The sequence below is a fragment of the Dendrobates tinctorius genome, unplaced genomic scaffold (genome assembly GCF_039654945.1).
Source record: "Dendrobates tinctorius isolate UK_male_01 unplaced genomic scaffold, ASM3965494v1 ptg000102l, whole genome shotgun sequence".
Classification (NCBI taxonomy): Eukaryota; Metazoa; Chordata; class Amphibia; order Anura; family Dendrobatidae; genus Dendrobates; species Dendrobates tinctorius.
In genome coordinates, this window is record NW_027361770.1 from 31150290 (window position 1) to 31176050 (window position 25761).

The 25761-nt window shown below is 45.3% G+C and overlaps 1 protein-coding gene across 1 annotated transcript in view; it reads left to right on the forward strand.

The window, feature by feature from the left end:
* Positions 1–25761, forward strand: part of ADAMTS16 (ADAM metallopeptidase with thrombospondin type 1 motif 16) — a 491484-nt gene that overhangs the window by 101812 nt on the left and 363911 nt on the right. The window contains exon 4 of the mRNA XM_073587783.1: positions 19762–20059. Within this exon, the coding sequence (XP_073443884.1) occupies positions 19762–20059 (298 nt within the window). The remainder of the gene's footprint in view (positions 1–19761; positions 20060–25761) is intronic.

A 25761-nucleotide genomic window follows, 5' to 3' on the forward strand; every position in this document is an offset into this window, starting at 1 on the left:
TACGAAGGATATTCATGGTGATACATCGCAGACATTGGGGAATCAATGCCCCTCATATTCTACAGTTAAGAACTGGGTTGACAAATTTAAAACGGGCCACTTCAGCACCAACATTGAGGAATGTCCTGGACAACCGAGAGTGGTTGTTATTGTTCCGGAGATTGTCGATGCTGTGCACAACCTCATACTGGAGAATCGTCGAGTTTCAGCTAAAGCAATAGCAGACATCATGGGGATTTCCAGTGAACGTGTTTTTGTAATTATCCATGAACATTTGGACATGAAGACGCTATCTGCAAAGTGGGTCCCTATGCATGTGAAAACTTTCCTGTCCATTTGTCAGCATTTCCAGACTGATAAGAACTTCCTGGATTGACTGGTCACTATGGACGAGACCTGGATTTATTTGTATGACCCTGAAACCAAGGAGAAATCAAAAGAGTGGAGGCACAGTGGTTCAGGGTGCAAAAATCAGCCACTAAGGTAATGGCATCTGTGTTCTGGGATAAGGAGGGCGTGCTGCTAGTGGACTACCTTCAAAAGGGTTTCGCCCTCAATGCAAGGTATTACATTAAACTTTTGGACCAATTGAAGGCAGCTCTGAAGGCGAAAGGGCGTGGCAAGCTGTCCAAAGGAATCTTGTTCCTGCAAGACAATGCCTCCGCTCACACTGCACAAGCAATCAAGGCAAAACTGGCAGAGCTTGGCTTCCAGCTGGTTGACCACCCACCTTATTCACCAGATGTAGCTCCCTCCAACTATCATCTGTTTCCAAACCTGAAGAAACACCTCAAGGGTACCAAATTTCACACCATTTCTGATGCCATGGCTGTTACGGATGCCTGTTTCCAGGCACAATCAAAATCCTTCTTTTTGGAAGGCTTACCGATGTAAGAAATGTGTTGACATCAGTGGAGAGTATGTGGAATAAATGTAAAGTTTCATCTTTCTATCTCGTTTCTTTCTGGGTAAAGCCAAAGACTTATCAGCAGTCCCTCGTACATATGAGAGAGTTGTTGGCCAACAAATATCTCTTTGGTCTCACTCATACACCTGTTCTCAATGGGGAGGAAAGCCCTATAGGGGTTTGCTGCAGGCACAACTCCTTTAAAAACATGTCAATCCCAGCTGCTGCTGCTGCTCCATGTGCAAGAGGATGATCAGCAGATAATTGTCGTAGATGTAGAAGCATTAACAGGTAGATTGTTGTTTTGATGGCTGTAGACAAAAACATCACACATAATAATAATTCAATATAGTTTATGCAGTTTATTGGTTGACGCATTTCGAAGCTACATTGGCTCCTTTTTTTTTCGAGACACAAACCACAATGAACCTTGTTGAAGTCAATGAACTTTGTTTTCTTAGCACCAAGTATATAATTAAGGAACAGTAGAAGAAAAAACGTAGTACTCACCAGCATAAATCAAATCCAATAGTCCTTTATTCACATAAGTGCCATGGACAGCAAGTGGACAAGCAGGACATGTGAGACGTGCGGGGGAGGGAGGATGACGGCCATTTTGCGATTACTCGCTTCTACGGGTTCCTTGTCTGTTAAGTGGTGATTTGTGTTCTCTAGTGCCGTTCACTTTTTCTCTTTGCTTTGGAGATTGATTACCCATGTATATAATTGTAAAATATTGCAAATTTATTATTTAAAGGTGGAGGATTCCTTTTAGTGTAAAGATTAGATCATTGATGAAACCGTAAAGATACATTGTGAAGGCATTACAGATCTTTACAAAGAGTTACATATTAATCACACCTACTCGCGTTTTAAATGTACATGTATGAATGCTTACAGAACAATGGTGCAAGTCACCTTTCTAATTAAATACCACTATATTCCTATGTAAACTGTTGGCATAAAGGCTTCACGTGATTTTCCTTAACAGCGAAAAGCTCCCCGAACAATCATAAACTAATGATTGTATTTTAACCATGTGGAACGCCTTGACAATTCTTTATATAGCTTTAAGGGGGTAAGACAGAGTGATTCATTGAAGAAACATGTATATCTGTGTATTGTATGTATTTAATACCTACTAAAATTGTTTTTGGGACATTATCCGTGTTGTATGTGGTTCACTAGAAATTAAACGCTAAAGATTACCTCATCACTGTACGTTAAAATAGGACTCATGAGCAAAGTATGGCATAATAATACACTGACCTGCAAAAGTACATTGTTTGCATGGGCTTCTAGACAATGGCATGAATGTGTTGGGATTTTTATAAGGCAACCGTGTCAACAAAAGGACAAACAAGATGCTTTAATTGTAGTTAACTGCTTATAAATCCTTATGTGCAACAGCTAAATTCATTTTTGTTTTTTAAGACTTTGTTATATTTTCTTTAAAGGGAATCTGTCAGGGCCCTACACAGTACAGATACACTTCTCAGAAAAAGTTAACGATATTTGGCTTTCAGGTGAACTTTATGGAAAACAAAATTCATGCAACAGTGATATTTTATCATGAAAGTGGGGCATTTAAGTAGAAGCATGCAAAGGGGTTTTCCTCATCTCAAGCAATTTATTGAAACAAACACAAACAGTGGTGGGTATACCCCTCGCAAAAAATGGCTGTGTTAATAACTTGTCAAATTAATGTCTGCTGAGGCATGGCAACCCACTTTTCTGGAAGGGCAGCTCTCATGTCATTGAGGCTCTGGGGTACAGAATTGAGAGCTTCTTTATAGCAACTTAGCTGATCCCATAGGTTTTTTATGGGATTCATGTCTAAATAAAGTGCAGACCACTCCATTTTGAGGTACCCCAGTCTCAAGCATTGTCATCCAAGAAGATGAAATTAGGCCTGTGTTGTTCATGCAGAGGCACAATGACTGGATTAATGATGTTATCCACATATTAGGGGCTTGTTACTTTGTCCACTCACAAAGTGTAGGGAAGCTCTGTATTGACTAGACACACCTGCCCACAATGTAGCTGCATCACCAAAGACATGTGGTGACAACAGTGGCTGATGCTTAGTGCTCTCCTTGATGTCTCCAACATCATAGGCATGCATAACTTCTGCTCAGCTGGAATCAGTTTTTATCAGTGAACAGCACTGAGGCACACTGGTCTCTCTTTCAGGGTATATGTTTGCTGGCCCATGCCTGTGCCTGGTAAAGTGGTCAGGTACCCTTTCAAATCATCTAGCACGCAGACCACAATGTATTGAATGGTCTGTTGTGACACTTGGGTGCCTTTCAACTCCCTTAAAAGTGCCTGGAGTTGTGTGGCATTCATCATCCAGTTCCGAAGGTCATTGTTCACAATAAAACAGTCATAAGTGTGGGATGTGGCCAAAGAATATCCTCTTCTATGCCTTTCTGTGACTCTTTTATCTCTGTATCTATGTTGCAATCTGCTGACACTTTAAGCTCATTGGCCATTTCCCTCTGTGAAAATCCTGTTTGAAGCCTCACAATGGTGAGGTACTGTTGATCAATGGTTAGGGGTCATCTTGGTATCATGATGTCAAAATGTGAACAGCATGATGTGGAGGACTGTTTTTGTATCCATTCTAATTGAACCCCGACGTATATTGGGCGATTCGTGGATCAAACACCTGTTATGAATTTTGCCAATAAGCTAGCTCCTTATTAGAGAACTGCAAGTTGTGCAAAAAGTACTGAACTATTGAACAGTTGGACATGTGCATTCAAAAGTTTGAAGATGGTCACATTAAGTGTGAAGATCTGAGATTGTGGGTGGTAGTAATAATCAAGGCAGGTCAACAATGCAACTATTTTTTTATTCCTTACGTCCATGGTTTTATATCTCTGGGCAGACGGCCAAAATACATTGCCCCTAGTCCTCAAGTTCCCCACCCCAAGGCCTGTATTTCAACTGCCCTCATACCAGGCGATACACACGGTCTCCTTTTTGTTGACCCACAGATTTTGTATCTCCTGCCAGCATAGTATGCAGTCACAGTCCACAAGCTTCCTGTCACGGGGGCTTAGTTCAATTAAGGCTGAAATACCCGGGGCCCCTGTGGTGTCCCTTTACTAGGGGAAACCCTGTCTGACCCTCAACCCAGGGTTTTTGCTGAAGGTGCAAATGCCTGAGCCTCCGACCTTTCCTTATCTCCTGCTCAGCCCTGCACTTAACCCTCCACCCTCCACCCAGTGAGAAGTCACCACCAAAGCTCCCACACAAATAATGACAGACAGGGAGAACTTAAACTGCACTGCGCCGCACACACACAGGAATAAACAGTAATGTGAACAGGGCACAACTAAACACAAATATGGGAAGGAGAAAGGATAACGACGGATCATACGACACCAGATATGAATCTCTCTCTCTTGAACACCTCCACTCCAGACCGGAACCACTTGGTATGAAACACAAGCTATAATCGGCGACGCCCATAGGCCAGCATGACTATTTAAAGACCGTGGGCGTGACTAACCATCCAACCTGGTCTCCAGCAGGATTAACCCCCGAGAGCCTGAAGATCAGGCCGGCGCCACTGAGGCTATAGTGGCTGGAGGTGGAACTACCTCTGCCTGCCGGATGCTGTGGTGTGAACAGCGTCCGACATGACAGTACCCCGTCTTCTACGAGGGACCCCAGGGCCCTCAAGACTCATAGGACCCGGCTTGTCCGGATGACGACGGTGAAAAGAACTGACCAGCCGATCCGCATGTATGTCTGAGGCTGGAACCCAAGACCTCTCCTCTGGACCATACCCCCGCCAGTGCACCAAATACTGAAGAGTACGGCGTACTACTCGAGAGTCCACTACCTTGGCGACCTCGAACTCTAACTCGCCATCCACCATGACTGGAGGTGGCATCGGCGTCGTGTCCACCAAGCCTACCACCTTTTTCAATAAAGCCCTGTGAAACACGTTGTGTATCTTGTACACCGCGGGAAGTTCCAACCGATAAGCTACTGGGTTAATGATGGCAGAAATCCTAAAAGGCCCAATAAACCTTGGACCCAGTTTTAAAGAAGGGATTTTGAGTTTTATGTTCTTCGTAGCTAACCACACCCATTCACCCACACACAGGTCCGGACCTGGCACGCGTCTACTGTCAGCCACCCGTTTGTACCTGGCACTCATGCTCAACAAACGCTGTTTCACCCGCCTCCAGACTGATGACAATTGGGCTCCTAGCTGATCCTCCTCTGGGACACCCCCGGAGTCACCCTGACGTAAGGTACAAAACTGAGGATGTTGACTGTACACACAAAAGAATGGAGACTCTCCTGATGACTCTTGGCGGTGATTATTTAATGCGAATTCGGCCAGAGGAAGGAAAGTAGACCACTCCTCCTGGTTGTCGGACACAAAGCATCGTAAATACTGTTCTAGATTTTGGTTCATGCGCTCAGTTTGTCCAATAGACTGTGGATGAAACGCCGATGAATGTGACAACTTGATCCCCAACCTTGAGCAAAAAGCTTTCCAAAACCTCGCCACAATTTGCGTACCCCTATCAGATACTATGTCAGACGGTACTCCGTGGAGTCTGACCACCTCCTTCACAAATACCTGAGCCAACGTCTTAGCATTGGGCAAAGAGGACAACGCCACAAAATGCGCCATCTTTGAAAAACGGTCAACCACCACCAGGATGACCGTGTTCCCTGCCGAGGCTGGCAAGTCAGTGATAAAATCCATGGAGATTTCTGTCCATGGCCTATTGGGTACCCCCAGAGGCTGTAGCGTGCCAGCAGGACGGGTTCAGGGTGACTTAGCCCTAGCGCACGTGATGCAAGCTGCCACGTACGAGACCACGTCCTGCCGGATTTTGGGCCACCAGAAACGACGCGATACCAGCTCTAAGGTGCCCTTCACCCCTGGGTGACCAGCCAGTACCGAATCGTGGTGTTCCTTCAACACCTTAGGCCGAAGATGCAGGGGTACAAATGATTTGTTGGCGGGAAGTCCTGGTGGTACCTCCTCTTGGGCCTCGGCAATCTCCGCCTCTACCTCAGTCGTGAGAGCCGAGACCACTACCCCTTTCTGGAGGATGGGTACCGGCTCTTCCCGAGGTTCTCCCCCCGGAAAACACCTAGACAAAGCATCCGCCTTGGTGTTTTTAGCCCCGGGACGGTACGTCACAAGAAAATTGAAACGAGTAAAAAACAATGCCCAGCGAGCCTGCCTAGGAGACAGACGCTTGGCCGACTCCAGGTAGAGCAGATTCTTATGGTCGGTGATAACTGTGACCTGGTGAGCCGCCCCCTCCAAGAAGTGTCGCCATTCCTCAAAAGCCAGTTTGATGGCCAACAACTCCCTGTTGCCGATATCATAATTCCGTTCGGCCGGCGACAACTTCTTGGAGAAGTAGGCGCATGGATGCATCTCGCTCAAGGACGAGCCTTGAGACAGTACTGCCCCCACTCCCACCTCCGACGCATCAACCTCTACCACAAAAGGTTTAGACACGTCTGGTTGCACCAGAATGGGGGCTGAAGCAAAACTATTCTTCAGACGCTCAAATGCACGTATAGCCACCTCAGGCCAGTTCGCCAGATCGGCACCCTTTTTTGTCATGTCCGTGAGCGGTTTGGCGACAGTCGAAAAGTGTTTTATAAATTTCCTATAATAATTCGCAAACCCAAGGAACCGCTGGAGTGCTTTCAGACTCTCCGGCCTCTCCCATTGCAACACCGCTTGCACCTTAGCGGTGTCCATTTTAAAACCAGCTGCGGACACAATATATCCCAAAAAGGGCAACTCCTGGACAAAAAATAAACATTTTTCCAGCTTAGCATAGAGCTGGTTCTCCCGGAGCAACTGTAACACCTGCCTAACATGCTGCAAATGAGTGTCCCGATCGCTAGAATAAATGAGGATATCATCCAGGTATACAATCACAAATCTCCCCAGGACATGAGCAAAGACATCATTAATAAAATGTTGGAAAACGGCAGGCGCGGTGGTCAACCCAAACGGCATAACCAGACTCTCAAAATGACCCTCAGGAGTGTTAAACGCCGTCTTCCACTCATCCCCCTGACGGACCCTTATGAGGTTATACGCCCCCCTGAGGTCCAGCTTGGAAAACCATTTTGCCCCCGCTACCTGGTTGAACAAATCCGGGATCAACGGCATTGGGTAGGGATCACGGATAGTAATCTGGTTTAACTCTCGGAAATCCAGACACGGGCGTAACCCCCCATCTTTCTTCTTAATGAAGAAAAACCCCGCGGCTACAGGCGAGGACGAAGGCCGGATGTGACCTTTGCTCAGACTCTCCGCGATGTAGTCTTTCAGAGCTTGTCTCTCAGGACCAGAAATATTAAACATCCTGGCCTTAGGTAATTTGGCCCCGGGTTTTAACCTAATAGCACAGTCATAGGCTCTATGTGGAGGCAGTTCTGAGCAACCCTTCTCAGAGAAAACATCCGCGAAATCCTGCAAAGCCTCCGGCAGGCTGGGCGTCACGGCGGACACACATGTGGCCAAGCAATTGTCTTGGCAGAAACCACTCCATTGTACTATGTCCTGAGTTTTCCAATCAATTACCGGGTTGTGCCTGGACAGCCATGGAAAACCCAGGACCATTTGAGCTGGGAGATTACGGAGGACCCTACATGTAACCGACTCAGAATGTAGGACCCCAATGTGGAGTTTCACCTCTGCCACAAACTCAGTAATCTCCCCTTGAGGGAGGGGAACAGCATTAATGGTCACCACCTGTATGGGGTGAGGAAGTTTTTCAATCTTAAACCCGGCGGTGTGTGCAAACTCCTCATCTATGAGATTGGTGGCGGAACCGCTATCCACAAACACTGATATAGGTAGCTCTCTGCCGGCGACAATAACCTTGGCAGGGAGCATACATTGAGATACCATCATGGAGGATATGCATACGCTCAGTTGGGTCTCCTCCATACCCTCTGAGCTTAACAGTTTTCCGCCGGTGTGACCCTCTTAGGTAGTACCGGGCAAACGTTAACATAATGACCTCCTTTACCACAGTAGAAACATGCTCTGGACTTCCGGACTCCCGGAGCGCGAGGCTGAACCTGTGCCACGCCAGCAATCTGCATAGGTTCAGGGGACTCATCTACTTCAACCACACCTGCACCTCTGTTTTCCCCCAGAGGTAGCGTCTCCTGTGCCCCCTGACGAAAACGGCGATCAATACGTATCACCAAACTCATGGCAGACTCCAATGATGCCGGAGTCTCATACATCAGGAGGGCTTGTTTCACCCTCCCTGATACCCCATGAATAAACTGGCTCCGCAATGCTGGGTCATTCCACTGTGTGTCTACAGCCCAGCGGCGAAATTCCGAACAATAGTCTTCTGCCAAGCGCTCCCCCTGGCGGAGGGCGCGGATTTTAGATTCCACTAGAGCCAGTCGGTCAGGGTCATCGTAAATGAGCCCGAGGGCAGAAAAAACATTATCGACCGAATGAAATGTAGCAGAGTCAGGTGGTAAGGAAAATGCCCATGCTTGGGGGTCACCACTCAGTAATGACAACACCAGCCCTACTCGCTGGGCCTCATTACCTGAGGATATTGGCCGCATGCGGAAGTATAATTTGCAGGCCTCCCGAAATACGACAAATTTGCTGCGATCGCCTGAAAATCGTTCTGGCAGCGGAAACTTCGGCTCTGCACCGATACCTGCAGACGCCGTTTGCACCTTTGCTACTACCAGGCCCTGCTGCTGAACTGCCCCATTCAACTCGGAGACCTGTATGGACAGCGCCGCCAACTGGCGGGTTATGGAATCTAATGGATCCATGGACTCCTGAAAAAATGTGGGCCGATTATAATGTCACGGGGGCTTAGTTCAATTAAGGCTGAAATACCCGGGGCCCCTGTGGTGTCCCTTTACTAGGGGAAACCCTGTCTGACCCTCAACCCAGGGTTTTTGCTGAAGGTGCAAATGCCTGAGCCTCCGAACTTTCCTTATCTCCTGCTCAGCCCTGCACTTAACCCTCCACCCTCCACCCAGTGAGAAGTCACCACCAAAGCTCCCACACAAATAATGACAGACAGGGAGAACTTAAACTGCACTGCGCCGCACACACACAGGAATAAACAGTAATGTGAACAGGGCACAACTAAACACAAATATGGGAAGGAGAAAGGATAACGACGGATCATACGACACCAGATATGAATCTCTCTCTCTTGAACACCTCCACTCCAGACCGGAACCACTTGGTATGAAACACAAGCTATAATCGGCGACGCCCATAGGCCAGCATGACTATTTAAAGACCGTGGGCGTGACTAACCATCCAACCTGGTCTCCAGCAGGATTAACCCCCGAGAGCCTGAAGATCAGGCCGGCGCCACTGAGGCTATAGTGGCTGGAGGTGGAACTACCTCTGCCTGCCGGATGCTGTGGTGTGAACAGCGTCCGACATGACACTTCCAGACAGATCCCACGACTGTAGCACATATATCTAGTCCAGCCAGCAACCGATTTCCAAAATCCATAGGCCACCCACACATGGGCCCCAGGACTTCAGCAATAGATTTTCGCCCCTTGACATCACTGCACCTACTTTCTCACAAAACATGTGGCTTACTGTTCTCTATCTCCTGGGATCAGCCCCTTGGATGGGCAGAAATGTTCACACCTTCTCCCTTTAAACATTTGCTGAAGAATATCCCAGAAGACCAGTCTCCAGCCTTTCTACAGGGTTGAGTATTAAAGAGGCCCTTTCCAGATAAGAACACATATCCCTACCAGATGTAGGACAAAAAAGCTGATATAGGCCTTATGTGTACATGAAATTCAACGCACACATATTCCTATGCTTACTGTCATTGAATGTAAACATTAATTCTTGAGAACACTCTCCATGAGAGATTTATGCACCTTAAACTGACGAGCAAGCAAATTTCTAATAAAACGCACAAAGCAAATCTCTAATAACACACAACAATAAAATCGTAACCAGTGCTCAATAATAGAAAGTCTGTATCACATAGAGCCGTGGTCTCTGCTCTATGTCTATTAGTCCAATAGGCTTTAGTCCATTGACAACTCCTCACATGAACTTTATGCAGAAGGTAATAGGACGCTCACTGTTTGCTTGTGGTGCTAAGAAGAAAAAATATATATCTGAAAATGGTTGACTTCGACACACACAAAATTAGTCTTTAAATTTTAATGTTGCGTTACAGGGAAGATGTATATCTTTGTACCGTGTTAGCCAGTAGATAGAAAAATATTCAGGATTGAGAGTCCTCAGTAGTTGATACCTTTTAATGGCTAACTGAAAAGATGGTAACACATTGCAAGCTTTCGAGACTACTCAGGTCTCTTCATCAGGCTAGACTAATACAAAATCTGAAGAGTCACATATTTATGCACAATACAGCCTAGAAAAAATGCAATAGATAAGACAAGTGACGTGAAGCAGAACTATCAATATGGGAGAGGGAGAAACATAAATATAAACATTGGACCAGTTCATAGATAAGGAGTCCGGATGTTTTATGGTCCTCTGATTGGGGTCTAGTTCTGTGTTGTGATGCCCCCACACGGTTTTAAAAGGAAATTCCTTAATTGATGTAAAAAGACATAAATCCATGCGACACATTCATTCCAGCACTGAGAGTGTCAAAGTTCGTCATAAATTTGTACTCCCAAACTCGTCTCTCTCTCTGAGAATTGAAGTTACCTTTCAATACCAGTAATTTCATATCCACGCTGCTGTGATCAGGGATACAGAAATGTTTTGCCACAGGTAGATCCATTCTTTTTTCTCTTATTGTGTGACGATGAGCATTCATCCTTGTTCTAAGCTTTTGCCCTGTCTCCCCCACATACATACCCCCAGTTGGACATTTAGTACAAATAATTAAGTACACCACATTAGATGTAATGCAGCTGAAAGTACCTGGGATCTTGTAGTCCTGATGTGAGTTGGGGATCTTTATCTTTTCCGTGGTCATTATAAATGGACAGGTTTTACATTTTTTCTGGTTGCAAGGAAAGGTTCCTGCAGCTGTTGTAGAGGACAGGGAGCTTCTGACAATGATGCTTCTTAAATTTGGGGGCTGCCTAAAACACAGCAGTGGGGGGTCTGGAAAAATGGATTTCAATCGGGCATCTTTTTGTAGTAAAGGTTGTAATTTCCGTGCAGCTCCCCTTAGCACCTCCAGATTTGGGTTGTAGGTGACTACTAGAGGCACTCGGTTATTTTCTTCTTTAGCTTTGTAATTTAGCAGGTGATTCCTTGACAATCTGGTGGCTCTTGTAATTTGGTTTTCAATTGTTCTTGGATGGTAACCCTGATTCAAAAAGGTCTTTTTGAGGCGACCAAGGTGTTTGTCTCTGTCCATGGGGTTGGAACATATACGATTGTATCTGATGGCTTGGCTATAGATAATAGAGTTCTTTATGTGGTTTGGATGGAAACTGTCCCATTTAAGGTATGTTGGATGGTCGATTGGCTTCTGATACAGGGATGTCTCTATTTCATTGTTTTTTAGCTTAATGATGGTGTCCAAAAAATTAATCTCAGTACTGGAGTAGTTGAGTGTTAAATTGATGGTGGGATGAAATTGATTAAACTGTTCGTGGAACGTCTTTAGCTGTTGCTCAGACTCCGTCCAGATGATTAAAATATCATCAATGAAGCGGTAGTAGGCCAGGGGCCTGATGGGGCATGAGGACAAAAAGTCGCTTTCAAGCTTTGCCATGAAAAGATTTGCATACTGTGGAGCCATTTTACTTCCCATAGCTGTGCCAGTCTCCTGTAGATAGATCCTGTTGTCAAATTCAAAGTAATTGTGGGTGAGGATGAATTTTATAAGTTTCACCACAGCATCAGCATCAGTCCCTGTGTTTTCCATGAAGAATTTACAGGCATTTAAACCATCTTGGTGTGGGATATTAGAGTACAAAGATTCCACATCCATGGTGGCCAGGATGGTTCCTTCTGGTAGAGGACCTATTGCTGCTAGTTTATTCAATAGGTCAGTTGTGTCCTGAATGTAGCTGGATGTATCCTTCACCAGTGGTTTAAGAATACCCTCTACCCATCCAGATACCTGCTCAGTGAGGGTGCCTACACATGAAATAATTGGTCTTCCTGGATTTCCAGATTTGTGGATTTTGGGAAGCATGTAGAATGTCCCTATTCTTGGAGTCTCTGGTATCAGGTCATCGCCAGCTCTTATGGACTGGTCAGGCAGACAAGAAACCAACTTGTTTAGTTCCTTGTAATAGTCCTGTGTAGGATCCGACTCCAATTTTCAATGTTGCGTTAGGCACAAATTAGATTAATCAAATCCAAGTGAATACAGATACAATAAACTCGACGTTTTGGCCCTTCATGGCTTTTTCAAGAGATATCTGTAAGGTGTTGGATCACCGAATACCGTAACACGGAGTTCATGCTGCCGGTCATACCACTGTATTCGGCGATCCAATACCTTACAAATATCTCTTGAAGAAGGCCATGAAGGGCCGAAACGTTGAGTTTATTGTATTTGTATTCACTTGGCTTTTATTTATGCAATTTCTGTCTAAAGCAACATTAAAATTTAAAGACTATAATTATTTGGTGCCGAAGTCTATTTTCTCACATTAGGTTTATCTGAAAAGGTTAGAGTGCATTTTAGGATCATCCTGAAATTTCACCCAAAAGCCAAATATCCCTAACTTTTTGTGAGTAGTGTATATGCTGTCTTATCTGCCTTACTGAGCACAGCTACTGGGAGAAAATTAACTTTACGCCTCCTGGAAGCTAATGGCTTTTAGTCATAGAGGTGTGCCTGAAGCATCTTAAATAATCACTCTGCTCAGTGAGAGGTGGATGTAATCATACCTCGACACTTCGACAGCTTGCTTTGCAGAACATTTGTGCACAAAGAGTTTTCAAAGTGCTGGGACATACTTACAGCTGCAGCTCACTGTACTGAGTGAATAAAATCTAGCTGCTCACAGGAGGAATAAAAGTTAATTTTCTCCTGGTATTGCACTCTCAGTAAAGCAGCCAGGCAGTATTAGAATGCTATTCGCCTGCAGATTAACCCTGTATCTTGCTGGTTAAAAATGTTTGGGGACATGACAGATTTGCTTTAAAGATTTGTACTCAGATAATAACTTATTTCTAGTTTATGTCAATTTGTATGGTTAAAATCCTGAAATCTTAACATTTTTACTCTGATTACTGAATCATATAATAGACTGATGCTTCTTATTCTGTTAAGATCAGTTTTACAACAGGCATCACTTTATCAACACAGACTGGATGATGAAAAGACTTGCATATATATATATATATATATATATATACACAAAACATGATTGACTATAGATTATGAACACAAAGCATGCCTTGAAAATTCTCTCATCATGTGTTAATAAACATCTCAAGGCTCCAGGTTCTTCCGGTGAACATATCTACTATATAGTATAATATTGGCAGAATGACCCCATATTGCAATAAAATTCAAAAATATATGCTAAACAAAAAAAAAATTAGAAAAACTAGAAAATTAAAAAAGCAATGTTTTAATCTTTCACGACATGCTATCCCCGTTCTTGTCTGCATGGCTCCTTATCCCCATCCTTGTCTGCGTGTCTCCTTATCCCCATCCTTGTCTGCGTGGCTCCTTATCCCTGTCCTTGTCTGTGTGGCTCTTTATCCCCATCCTTGTTTATGTGGCTCCGTATTCCCATCCTTGTATGCGTGGCCCCAATGAGAAAAGCATTAAAAGAAAAATTCTACTTAGGCTAGTTTCACACTAGCGTTTTGGAGCGCAGCGACGGCCTGCGCACGGCCGCCGCTAAGCCCCGCCCCCTCCCGCGCCTCCGCCGGTAGCTCCGCCCACCGGCGCATGACGCTGCATGCGCCCTGCATCCCCTATCTTTATCACAGGGGGCGCAGGCCATGCGCAGTATGCGTTTGGCGGCGCATGCGCCTTTTTGACGGTGCGCCGACGCAACCAAACTGCAGCAGGTTGCATTTGGCGCAGGTCGGCGCACCGTCAAAAGGACGCATGCGCCACCAAACGCATACTGCGCACGGCCTGCGCCCCCAGTGATAAAGATAGGGGACGCAGGGCGCATGTAGCGTCATGCGCCGGTGGGCGGAGCTACCGGCGGAGGCGTGACCGGGGCGGGGCTTAGCGGCGGCCGTGCGCAGGCCGTCGCTGCGCTCCAAAACGCTAGTGTGAAACTAGCCTTACCTTCCATGCTCGCCCTCACAGCATCTTGTTCCGATTCCAGCAGCATCTGTGGCTGTGCGATCACACGTCCCTGTTCATTAAGGTACTAAATAACAGAGGCAGGACAGACATCTGTCTGGGATGACTTGGTGAATCCTGCTTTGAGCAGGGAGTTGGACCAGATGACCCAGGAGGTCCCTTCCAACTATACAATTCTATGATTCCATGAAATATTCACCTCTCTCCAAGTGCCTATGGGAGGAGAGAGGTGAATATTCATTACCTTAATGACCGAGCACCCATACTAGCCCAGCAGCTGTAGAAACCAGTGGCTGCAGTTGTAACTATGCGCGCTATAAGATAAATGAATATTCATTGCCAGTGCAGTGAATATTCATTTCTCTTTAGCAGCGGGAACAGGCCTTAACCCCCCGTTACACACTGCGATATCGCTAGCAATATCGCTGTAAAGTCACCGATTTTGTGACGTTATATATTGCTAGCGATATCGCTGCATGTGATACTTACCTCCGACCAGCTCCCCCGCTGGTTATCGCTGATTGCGCGAGAAGCTCCATGTATTTCTATGCAGCCAAACGCTCTGCTCCCGAGTGCCAGCTGCAGTGCCGGGTATTAAGATGCGAGACTCGTCCGAGTTTCTTGTATGTGTGATCCCGGCCTACTTCTTGTTTCTGGAAAACACCCATGGAGTCAAAAAGGGGGTATAATGTCCAAAATGAGGTTACCTGGGGGGATTCTGTTCTTCTAGCACGTAGAGGCTCTGTATTTTCATGGCTCAACATTATAAACCTCTGTGAATTACTGTACCTGGGAGTTCAAGGTGCTTATGTAGATAAGTTCCTTGAGGGGTTTAGTTTTCCAAATGGGGTCATTTGTGGGGCATTTCCACTGTTTAGGCACGTCAGGGCTTTCCAAACACGACATTGTATCCGCTCTCAATTCCAGCCAATTTTGTGTTTAAATCAAACTGTGCTCCTTACTTTCCAATCCCTTGTTGTGCACTCAACCAGTGGTTTTCCCCAACATATTGGGTATAGGCATTCTCAGGAGAAATTGCACAATAAATTTTGAAGTCCATTTTCTCCTGTTGCCATTGTAGAAAAAAAAGTGTCTATTATATTTTTTGTGAAAAAAGTTGATGGTTCTCGTTTCCTTCCACAATGCTTCAGTTCCAGTGAAGGGTTAATTAACTTCTTGAATGTGGTTTTGAGCAGCTTGAGGGGTGCAGTTTTTAGAATGGTGTCACTTTTGTTTTTTTTTGTTTTTTTTTCCCATATAGACTCCTCAGTCACTTCAAATGTTCTGTAGTCCCTAAAAAAAAATAATTTAAATTTTTTTTGTAAATTTTGTTGGAAAAATTAGAAATTGCTAGCTAACTTTTAACCCTTCTAACTTCCTAACAAAAAAATGGTGTTTCCAAAATTGTTCTTATGTAAAGCAGACATATGGGAAATGTAAACAATTAACTATTTTCTGTGACAATTCATAAAATGTAAAAAAAAAAAAAAAAAAGGAAAAATGTTTGAAAATTTTGCAAAGGCAAGTCACATCGAACAAATTTTTACCAGTATCATGAAGTACAATATGTCATGAGAAAATCTCAGAATCGGTGGTATCCTTTAAAACGTTCTAGAACTATTACCTCAAAGTGACACTGATCAGAATTGAAAAAATTGGCCTAGTCAGGAATGTGAAAACAGGTTAAAGGGTGAAGGGGATAATTGTGCAGTTTTAATTAGTGCAAAATATAGTGATTAAATGCTATTTCTCATACAGGAGCTTTGCAGTCAGTGGCAAAGTGGATGCACCATTGATTGAAACAGGGCTGGGACAAGGGGTAGACAAGGTAGGCACCTACCTAGGGCGTTATCTCTTGCTTACCCGAAGGGACGCATTTTGGAAAAAAAAATCATGACATTGCTGAATGCCTGTGCCTGCCCTTTACCTTCCTCCGGCTGCATGCATTAAGCACATTGATGGCCGTCACACGGGAGCAGTGTCAGTCACTGACACTATTCAACCCTTTCTGCTTCACCTCGCCCATCGCTCCTTTCCCGCACTCAATAGCATTCCCGTCTGCTGTAATACATGAATACAATTTGTCGACACCTCCCGAGACAGGAGAAAAGGAGCTGTAATCATCTTTCTGCTGTGATGTGAACTCCTGAACACAGAGAGGATGTCAGACATAGTGATGCAGTGATGTCATCGCGGCGTCCAACAACTATTGCCGCACCAGAAGGAAGAGAAGATGGAGTTGCTCTGGACAAGTAGCCTGGATTAGGTGTGTAAGCTTTTTTTTTTGTTATTTTATTTTTCTAATGAATGGAGGCTATTATACCTATTGCCTGTGGGGACATACGATGGTGACAATACTGTATTGGGTGCTGTTGAGGACCTTATATTGGGGGTTGTGGTGACCATATAGGGCTGTGCAGAATATTATACTGCATTAAGTGGGTGTGTGTTGGATATCATACTGTGTGGGGACATTATACTGTATATAAGGGACTGTAGGGTCATTATACTGTATTGGTGACTAGGGGGCCATAATACTGTATGGTGTGCTGTAGGGGCATCATATTTTATAATGGGTGGCTGTTGTGGACATCATATTGCAAGGGGCTGTGATGGACATGATAGTGTATATAGAGGCTGTGATGGATATCCTTCTGTGGGGGACATTATACTGTATATAAGGGGCTGTGGGACCATAATACTGTATGGGGTTCTGTGGGGGGCATCATACTACATAAATAAGAGTGCTGTTGTTGACATCATACTGCATGAGGGGCTCTGATGGACATTATAGTGTATATTGGGAACAGTTGTGGATATTCTATAAGCAGCTGTGATGACCATCATACGGTGTAGGAGGACAGTGTGAGGAAGGGATACAATTTTTAGAGGACAACATGGTGGGCAGGATGAGGACATAGTATGATAAAAGGGCACAATGTGAATATAGAGAGGTCAGCATGGTGGGGTGATAATGTGGAGCTATAGAGTGTAAGGGAAAATGGTGGAAAGGGGACAGCCATTGTATAAGTCATGGTTGATAGGGGCAGATGGTGTGGCAAAGAATAGTTAGCTGTGGATGTCAAGTCACCATGGCAACTGGACAAGTAGAGACTAACGGAACAAAACTATTCAATCAGAAAAGATGTCACCTATGGGGTACCTGGATACAAATGTTACCTTGTTGATACTAACTACGTCTCATCAGTACTGTGGTTCCTGTATGGCTCCCAACATCTTATTATTGCTGAGGACATACTGTGAGTTGTATATTCAAGAGATACAAATGCATATGCCTGACTTGACATTACAATTGATTGCTGTACTGGTGGTGATTCTGGTGACATACTCATGTACTGGTGTATTTATTTACTAACAGTGGTTCTTGTGATGTATTCATGTACTGATATAGGTTCTGGTAATTAATTAATGTACTGATAGTGGTTCTAGTGATGCAGTTATCTACTGATGGTGGTTCTAGTGACCTATTAATTTACTGATGTTACTTCTAATGCTGTTTTTATGTACCATTGATGGATCTGGTGATTTATTCATGTACTGATTTATTTTGGTTTCGTATTAATGTATTGATGGTTCTGGTGATGAATGCGGCACTAGAACCATAATTACTACGTGAATGCAGCACTAGAACCATAAATGGTACATGAATAAAGCACCAGAACAACTGTCACTATAAGACAGTTTATGTGTGGGGTCAGGAGGGGTTTACAGGGTGCATGTAGTGGAGCCGCGCGTGTAGGAGGTGCATGGAGCGGAGACGCGCATGTAGGAGGTGCACGGAGCGGAGTCGCGCGTGTATGAGGTGCACGGAGCGGAGCCGCGCGTGTAGGAGGTGCACGGAGCGGTGCCGCGCGTGTAGGAGGTGCACAGAGCGGTGCCGCGCGTGTAGGAGGTGCACAGAGCGGAGCCGCGCGTGTAGGAGGTGCAAGGAGCGGAACCGCGCGTGTAGGAGGTGCACGGAGCAGAGCCGTGTGTAGGTGGTGCACGGAGCGGAGCTGCGCGTGTAGGAGGTGCACGGAGCGGAGCCGCGCGTGTAGGAGGTGCATGGAGCGGAGCCACATGTGTAGGAGGTGTAAGGAACGGAGCCCTGTGTGTATGGAGTGTACGGAGCCGTGTGTGTGTACGGGGTGTACGGAGCGGAACCGCATGTGTATGGGGTGTACGAAACAGAGCCCTGTGTGTACAAAGTGTACGGAGCTGAGTCGTGTGTGTACGAGGTTTACGGAGTGAAGCCATGTGTGTACTGAGTGGAGCCGTGGTGTGCGAGGTGTACAGAGCGAAGCCTTGTGTGCATGAGGCATACAAAGTGGAACCGTGTGTGTATGAGGTGTGCGGAGCCATGCATGTACAAAGTGTATGGTGGGGAGCATTCATACCTCCCAACCGTCCCGGATCCAGTGGGACAGTCCCGATTTTGAGAGTCTGCCCCGCTGTTGTGACCGGGAGCTTACTTTTTCCGCAGACACAGGAAGTACATGGCAGAGCCCCGAGGAGCACTTTAAAACTCGCACATGACGTTCCATCAGAAGTGACGTGCTGGAAGCTGACCGGAAATGAGGTCATTTCGGGAGGATATTGTGACGGAACCATGTAGGCACTTCAAGGAATGCTTCAGATCAGTCACCGTGTCCTCCTCCGACAGTGCGGACAGCAGGATCGCCTTGTAATCGGGGATGCTGGCCATGTGAGCAGATTATGATATGTCTTGCATCGGGAGGCTCAGGTGGGCACTACAATGGGAGCCGGGCTGCTATAGGATCTTTATAGAATTTTTCTTTCTCTTTCTGTTTCTTTCTCTCTCTGTTCTTTCTTTCCCTCTAATCTTTCTTTCTCTCTCTGTTTCTTTCTTTCTCTGTATCTATCTGTTCTTTCTTTCTCTCTGTTCTTTCTTTCTTTCTCTGTTCTTTCTTTCTCTCTCTCCTTTCTTTCTTTCTTTCTATCTGTTTTCTTTTTTTCTCTCTCTCTGTTCTTTCTTTCTTTTCCTCAGTACCAGTCAGTGTGCCCACAGTACCAGCCACTGTGCCCATAATGCTAGCCACTGTACCCTCAGTACCAGTCAGTGTGATCAGCAGTGCTAAATGGGTGTGGTTGGGGCATAGACATGGGTGTGACTAGTTGTGAAATGGGTGTGTTCGGGGCATGGCCTAAAATTTGCAGCGGTGCGCTTAGCGCACCGCAGCCTTTATCCCTCTTTCCCTTTTTCAAAAGTTTGGAGATATGATGGTGGGCCCCAAGAATGATTTTTCTCTGTTGGGCCCAAGGTACTCCAGTCCGATGCTGCGCAAAAGTACCTTGTTCTAGCGGTGGATTGGAGCTTAAATGAGAAAAAAGCTAAATGTCATAATAAGCAATTTGGCAGTTAATTTTCCATTTATAACTGAAAGAGAAATTCAATTGAATATGTCTAAATGCACGAAAACTCAAATGACACGATTATACAATGTTTAACTGACAAATTATAAAATGGCTTTCTTTTTTATAAATAAGTGTTTGAAATGTTCTCATTTCATTTTTCTTGACCATTTCTTACTTTCCTTGTACATTTTTTGTGATTAATATGTTTTTTGTTTGCAGTCAGGCTTGATCAGGACACAAGAAGCTGATTATTTCTTGAAACCACTGCCTGAACATGTCGCACTTAAGCACAATTACTCCACTTCAAATGGCCATCAGCCCCATGTTCTATACAAGAGATCGACAGACAAACAAATGTATAAAGAAAATATGGTATCTCTAGTTGGGAGACAGCAAGAACTGGAACACGAAAATGGGATTTACCATTCCCAACCAAATCCATCTCATAGAGATCGACACATGGGCAAGAGACATGGAAGAACTATTAAACAACACTACTGTGGAAGACGCAAGAAATGTATGTAAGGACACATTTCAATATTTTTAAATTTAATAAATAAAATTTAGTTGAAAGCTTGTTTATTACATTAAGTAAAATCGAGAGACATAATAAAAACTTAACTTATACCATAGAATTCACACATCATCTGAGATAAGTAGTCTACTAGACGTAAGGGCCCCGATTTACCATTATTTTTTTTAAATAACGTCTTTTTTGCCATTTTTAGAATCCAATTCTGCAAAATGCTGTAAGCTGTTAATGAAAACTAAAAAAAAGCCTTTTTTGTGTTTACCTTTTTGCAATATGTTGTAAAAATTTCTGGGCTATATAAAATCCCCCCAGGGGGAGGACTGTAGTATATTTTCACAAAAATGTTGCAACTTTTCCAAAAGGCGCAAATGATCAATTGGCCGAAAAAATCTGGAAAGCCTAAACCACACACATATTGGAAAAATAAAGTAAAAACAGACTAGCGATGAATATGGACGAATGAGTGCTATAAAACATCACATAGAACTCGGACCAGTATTCATCTATGGGGCAGCTCCCATCAGCATTTTTTTCCTCGGTCATATTCTATGTGCGAGTGAAATTGCAGCATGCTGCGATTGTCACCGACACTTGGCCGAGTCTTGGCTCACTCGCACCCATATAAGTCTATGGGTGCGAGTGACACAGCACACATCACTCGGATATCATTCGAGTGCTGTGCGATATATGCTGACCCCGGTAATGGAATAGATGGAGAAATTACTTTCTCTGCCTCCTCCGCAGCTGTGTGAGAGGCTCGGAGCACAGTCGCATGACACTCTGCTCCCGCTCTCAGCAGAGCAGGAGCCGAGGGTCGTTAGCATATCGCATCCAATGCTCATCAGATGACATAAAAACAGCCAAGTAATACATAAAACTAGAAAAAAATGCATATGCAATGATGAATCGGTTCCACAGTGCCTTAAAACAAAAAAGTGAAACCTTTAATAACGATATAAAATAGTTATTGTTTATTAAAAATAATAAAACGCTTTATGGTCTTCTTGGGTTTTGTACAATTACCCATAATGGTATTGCTCTTTGACACTGGTAAAGTGCAAACAGTTTACTGCAAATTGCCCTGTTTTTTTGTGTTTCATATGTACGTTGCACAAAACTGCAGCAACTGGCAATGCACTGTGTGTTTTTGCTGCACAAATTTTGTCTACAATGCAATTTTACCACTCATTCTGCAGCATATTGTCACCTAGAGGCAATATCCACTTTTACATGGTATTAGTAGAATGTTTATGATCTGCCTAAGATGCCATTTAAACAGCTACCTTATGCTTTATACTTTGTAGAGGACCTTTGCACTGTATCTTTTTAAATAAACTACCTCCTCCAATTGTGACGGTTTCCTGGACTATTGAACAAGTTTGTTTGCTTTTTTTTTGTGCTCCTCCATTCCAAAGTTATGCCCTCGATCAGTAATGATGTATGGTTTCCCTTCAAACAAGTGGGCATATACCACAAAACTTCAGTCAAACAAGAAAACGCAAACGCCTATAGAGAAATTATGTGGTATACATCCATTTGGTTGAAGGGGAAATTTTGCAATTTCTATTAATGGGGTGAAGCATAACTTTAAAATGGAGAGGCACAGAATAAAAAGACTGTTCTATTATTATTAATAGCGTATATACTCGAGTATAAGCTGAGGCACCTAATTTTACATAAAAAACCTGGGAAAACATATTGACTCAAGAATATGCCTGGTATGCATTGTCCCCTTATCTCCATCCTGGTATGTATGGCCTCCTCGTCCCCATCCTGGTATGCATGGCCTCCTCATCTCCACCATGGTATGCACGGCCTCCTCATCCCCATCCTGGTATGCACGGCCTCCTCATCCCCATCCTGGCATGCATGGCCTCCTCTTCCCCATCCTGGTATGCACGGCCTCCTCATCCCCATCCTGGTACGCACGGCCTCCTCATCCCCATCCTGGTATGCACAGCCTCCTCATCCCCATCCTGGTATGCTCGGCATCCTCATCCCCATCCTGATATGTATGGCCTCCTCATCCCCATCCTGGTATGCAAGGTCTCATCATCCCTATTGTGAGGGGTTGACAGGCTTAGCTGCTCCTCGAGGTACTCTGGAACACCAGTGGTTAAAGTCTCTCGGTGGTTTATTGCCAAAAACAAAAATGGTTACAGAAAAACAGCTTGTCCAGCTCAAATGAAAATAAACATTTCATACACCATCCTGCCCAGGTCCTCTGGGACAACACATACAGCAGCTCTTGCAGGAGCTAGCAATCCGGAGGCTTGCTTTCCTCCACACACATAAACAGAGAAAGAAAAATTGGCTGGACATTTAGCCCCCCTCCAGCCACACCCTGGAGGTATAGATATGGTGGATAGGCATCGCACCCATCTCTGACCTACCCACCATGAAAGCCATGCCCATATAGAAACTGGATTGCTCTCAGCACATATCAGGCTGGAAAAAACACTTATGGCTTTCACATTACACCGGAAATCAATCTTTGTGACACATATCTCCCCTCATGTACGACACTAGTGACACTGTCACATATTCCCACCCTGCCAAAATCCGGGGGCTTTGGCACCTTCGGACACCAAACAGAGAATTTAGAAGAGAACAATTGCATTTACGTGTAGCTTCCCGGGCCTATGTTCTATGTGGAACCTGAAATCCTGTAGGCCTAAGAACCATCTCGTCACCCAGGCATTCTTACCCTGTTTCTCCCTTAACCATCTCAGAGGGGCATGATCGGACACAAGTTTGAACCCCAGGCCTAGTAGATAATACCTCAACGTATCCCACTTCCCATTTTATGGCCAGACACTCCTCCACAAAGGTGTAATTTTTCTCGCATGACGAGAGCTTCCGGCTCAGATACAGGAAGGGATACTCTTTCTCATTTATCTCCTGAGACAGTATGGCTCCCAACCCGACTTCTGAGGCATCTGGATCACAAACTCCTTGCTGAAGTGTGGTGCGACCAGAACCGGGTGTTTACACAGATCCTGATTCAGCTCCTGGAACACCATCTCTGTGTCAGTAGTACATTTAACTACGATCGACTTGGTACCTTTAAGAAGATCTGTCAATAGTGGTGCGATTATAGCAAAACTTGGGATGAACTGCTGGTAATTGCCCACAATTTCAAGAAACGCCCTCACTTGCTTCTTGGTGAGAGGTTGTGGCCACTTCTGAATCGCCTCGATCTCATTTATCTGCAGTTTAATTTTGACCCTTCAAACGACATAGCCCGGAAACTAGGCCTCTTCCTTCTCTATGGCAGACTTCTTCAGATTTATTGTGGACCCCACACTTCTTAAAGCATCCAGAACCAACTGTACCCATCTCTGACCTACCCACCATGAAAGCCATGCCCATAAAGCAGCTGGATTGCTCTCAGCACATATGCTGGAGAAAACACTTATGGCTTTCACATCACACCGGAAAGCAATCTGTGTGACACATATCTCCCTCATATACGACACCATTGACCCTGTCACACTATCCTGGTATGCATGGGCTCCTCATCCCTATCCTGATATACACGGGCTCCTCATCCCTGTCCTGGTATGCATGGCTCCTCATCTCTATCCTGGTATGCATGGCTCCTCATCTGTATCCTGGTAAGCATGGCTCCTCATCCCTATCCTTGTGTTCATGGCCCTATCCTTGTATGCATGGCCCTATGCTTGTATGCATGGCCCCATCCTTGTATGCATGGCCCCATCCTTGTAAGCATGGCCCCATCCTTGTAAGCATGGCCCCATCCTTGTATATATGTCATGGGAAGCCTAGGTAACTTTAGGCTGACACCCCGGGGCCCCGGAGGTGTCCCTCAGACTAGGGGAAACCCTGTCTGTCCCTCAACCCAGGGTTTACACTGAAGGTGTGCCTGCCTGGGCCTCCACCCTGTCCTTGTCTCCTGTCCAGCCCTAAGCTGAACCCACCACCCTCCACCCCGTGAGGAGACCAAACACAAGACCCCACAAATAAGTATGGACAGGGATAACGGAAATGCACCACACCGCATACACACAGGGGAATACAGTAATGTGCAAGGGCAACCAAATAATACAACACAGGGAGGCAAAATGGCAACAATGGAATATACTACACCAGCAACCGTATGCTCCTTAGACCACCACTCCAGACCGGTATCGCTTAGCACAAGGCAAGAGCTATAGTCGGCGACGCCCATAGTCACACAGAGCAATTTAAAGACAGAGGGCGTGGCTAAGCCCTCAGACAGAATGACAACCTGGTTAACCCAATCCAAGCCGGATCAGTAGACCAACCAGCGCCGCTGAGAACCATGTGATAGGATGGGGTATTACCGCTGTCTGCCGGACACCCTGGTGCGAACAGTGTCCGACATGACAGTACCCCGCCTTCTACGAGGGACCCCAGGAACCTCACAATGTCGAGGACCCGGCTTGTCCGGATGATGGCGATGAAACACTGTAATCAGTCGGTCCGCATGTATGTCCGAGGCCGGCAACCAAGTCCTCTCCTCAGGACCATAGCCACGCCAGTGGACCAGGTACTGTAGAGTGCGACGCACTACCCGAGAGTCAACCACCTTGGACACCTCAAACTCCAACATGCCATCAACCAAGACGGGAGGCGGTGGCACGGGAGAAACATCAACAGCACCCATGACTTTCTTAAGTAACGCCTTGTGAAACACATTATGTATCTTGTATACGGCAGGTAACTCTAAACGAAATGCCACAGGGTTGATAATTGCGGAGATCCTAAATGGACCAATGAACCTGGGCCCCAACTTAAGCGATGGTATTTTGAGTTTGATGTTCCTTGTAGACAACCACACCCAATCACCCACACACAGGTCCAGACCAGGCACACGTCTACCGTCAGCCACACGTTTATACCTAGAACCTACATTCAGCAAGCGCTGCTTTACTCTCCTCCAAACGGATGACAATTGTGCTCCCAACTGGTCCTCCTCAGGGACGCCCACAGAGCTCCCTTGGCGCAAGGTACAGAATTGGGGATGTTGACCATAAACACAAAAGAAAGGAGATTCCCCAGACGATTCCTGATAATGATTGTTTATTGCGAATTCAGCCAGAGGAAGAAACGCCAACCACTCTTCCTGATTGTCAGACACAAAACAGCGTAAGTATTGTTCCAGGTTTTGGTTCATACGCTCAGTCTGCCCATTCGACTGAGGATGGAAAGCCGATGAATGAGACAATTTAATTCCTAGGCGTGAACAAAAAGCTCTCCAAAATTTTGCCACAAATTGTGTACCTCTATCAGATACAATGTCAGACGGGACACCATGAAGTCTGACCACCTCGTGAATAAATACCTGAGCAAGGGTCTTCGCATTGGGCAAAGATGGCAAAGCAACGAAATGCGACATTTTAGAGAACCGATCAACTATTAACAGAATGACCGTGTTCCCCGCCGAGGAGGGCAAATCCATAATGAAATCCATGGAAATCTCAGTCCATGGCTTACTGGGCACACAGAGAGGATGCAATGTGCCAGCAGGACGGGAGCATGGTGTCTTGGCCCGTGCGCACGTGGTACAGGCTGACACATATGAGGCCACGTCCTGCCGGATTTTGGGCCACCAGAAACGACGTGATACAAGTTCCAGAGTGCCCTTAACTCCTGGGTGACCCGCCAGGACAGTATCGTGATGTTCCCCTAACACTTTTAAG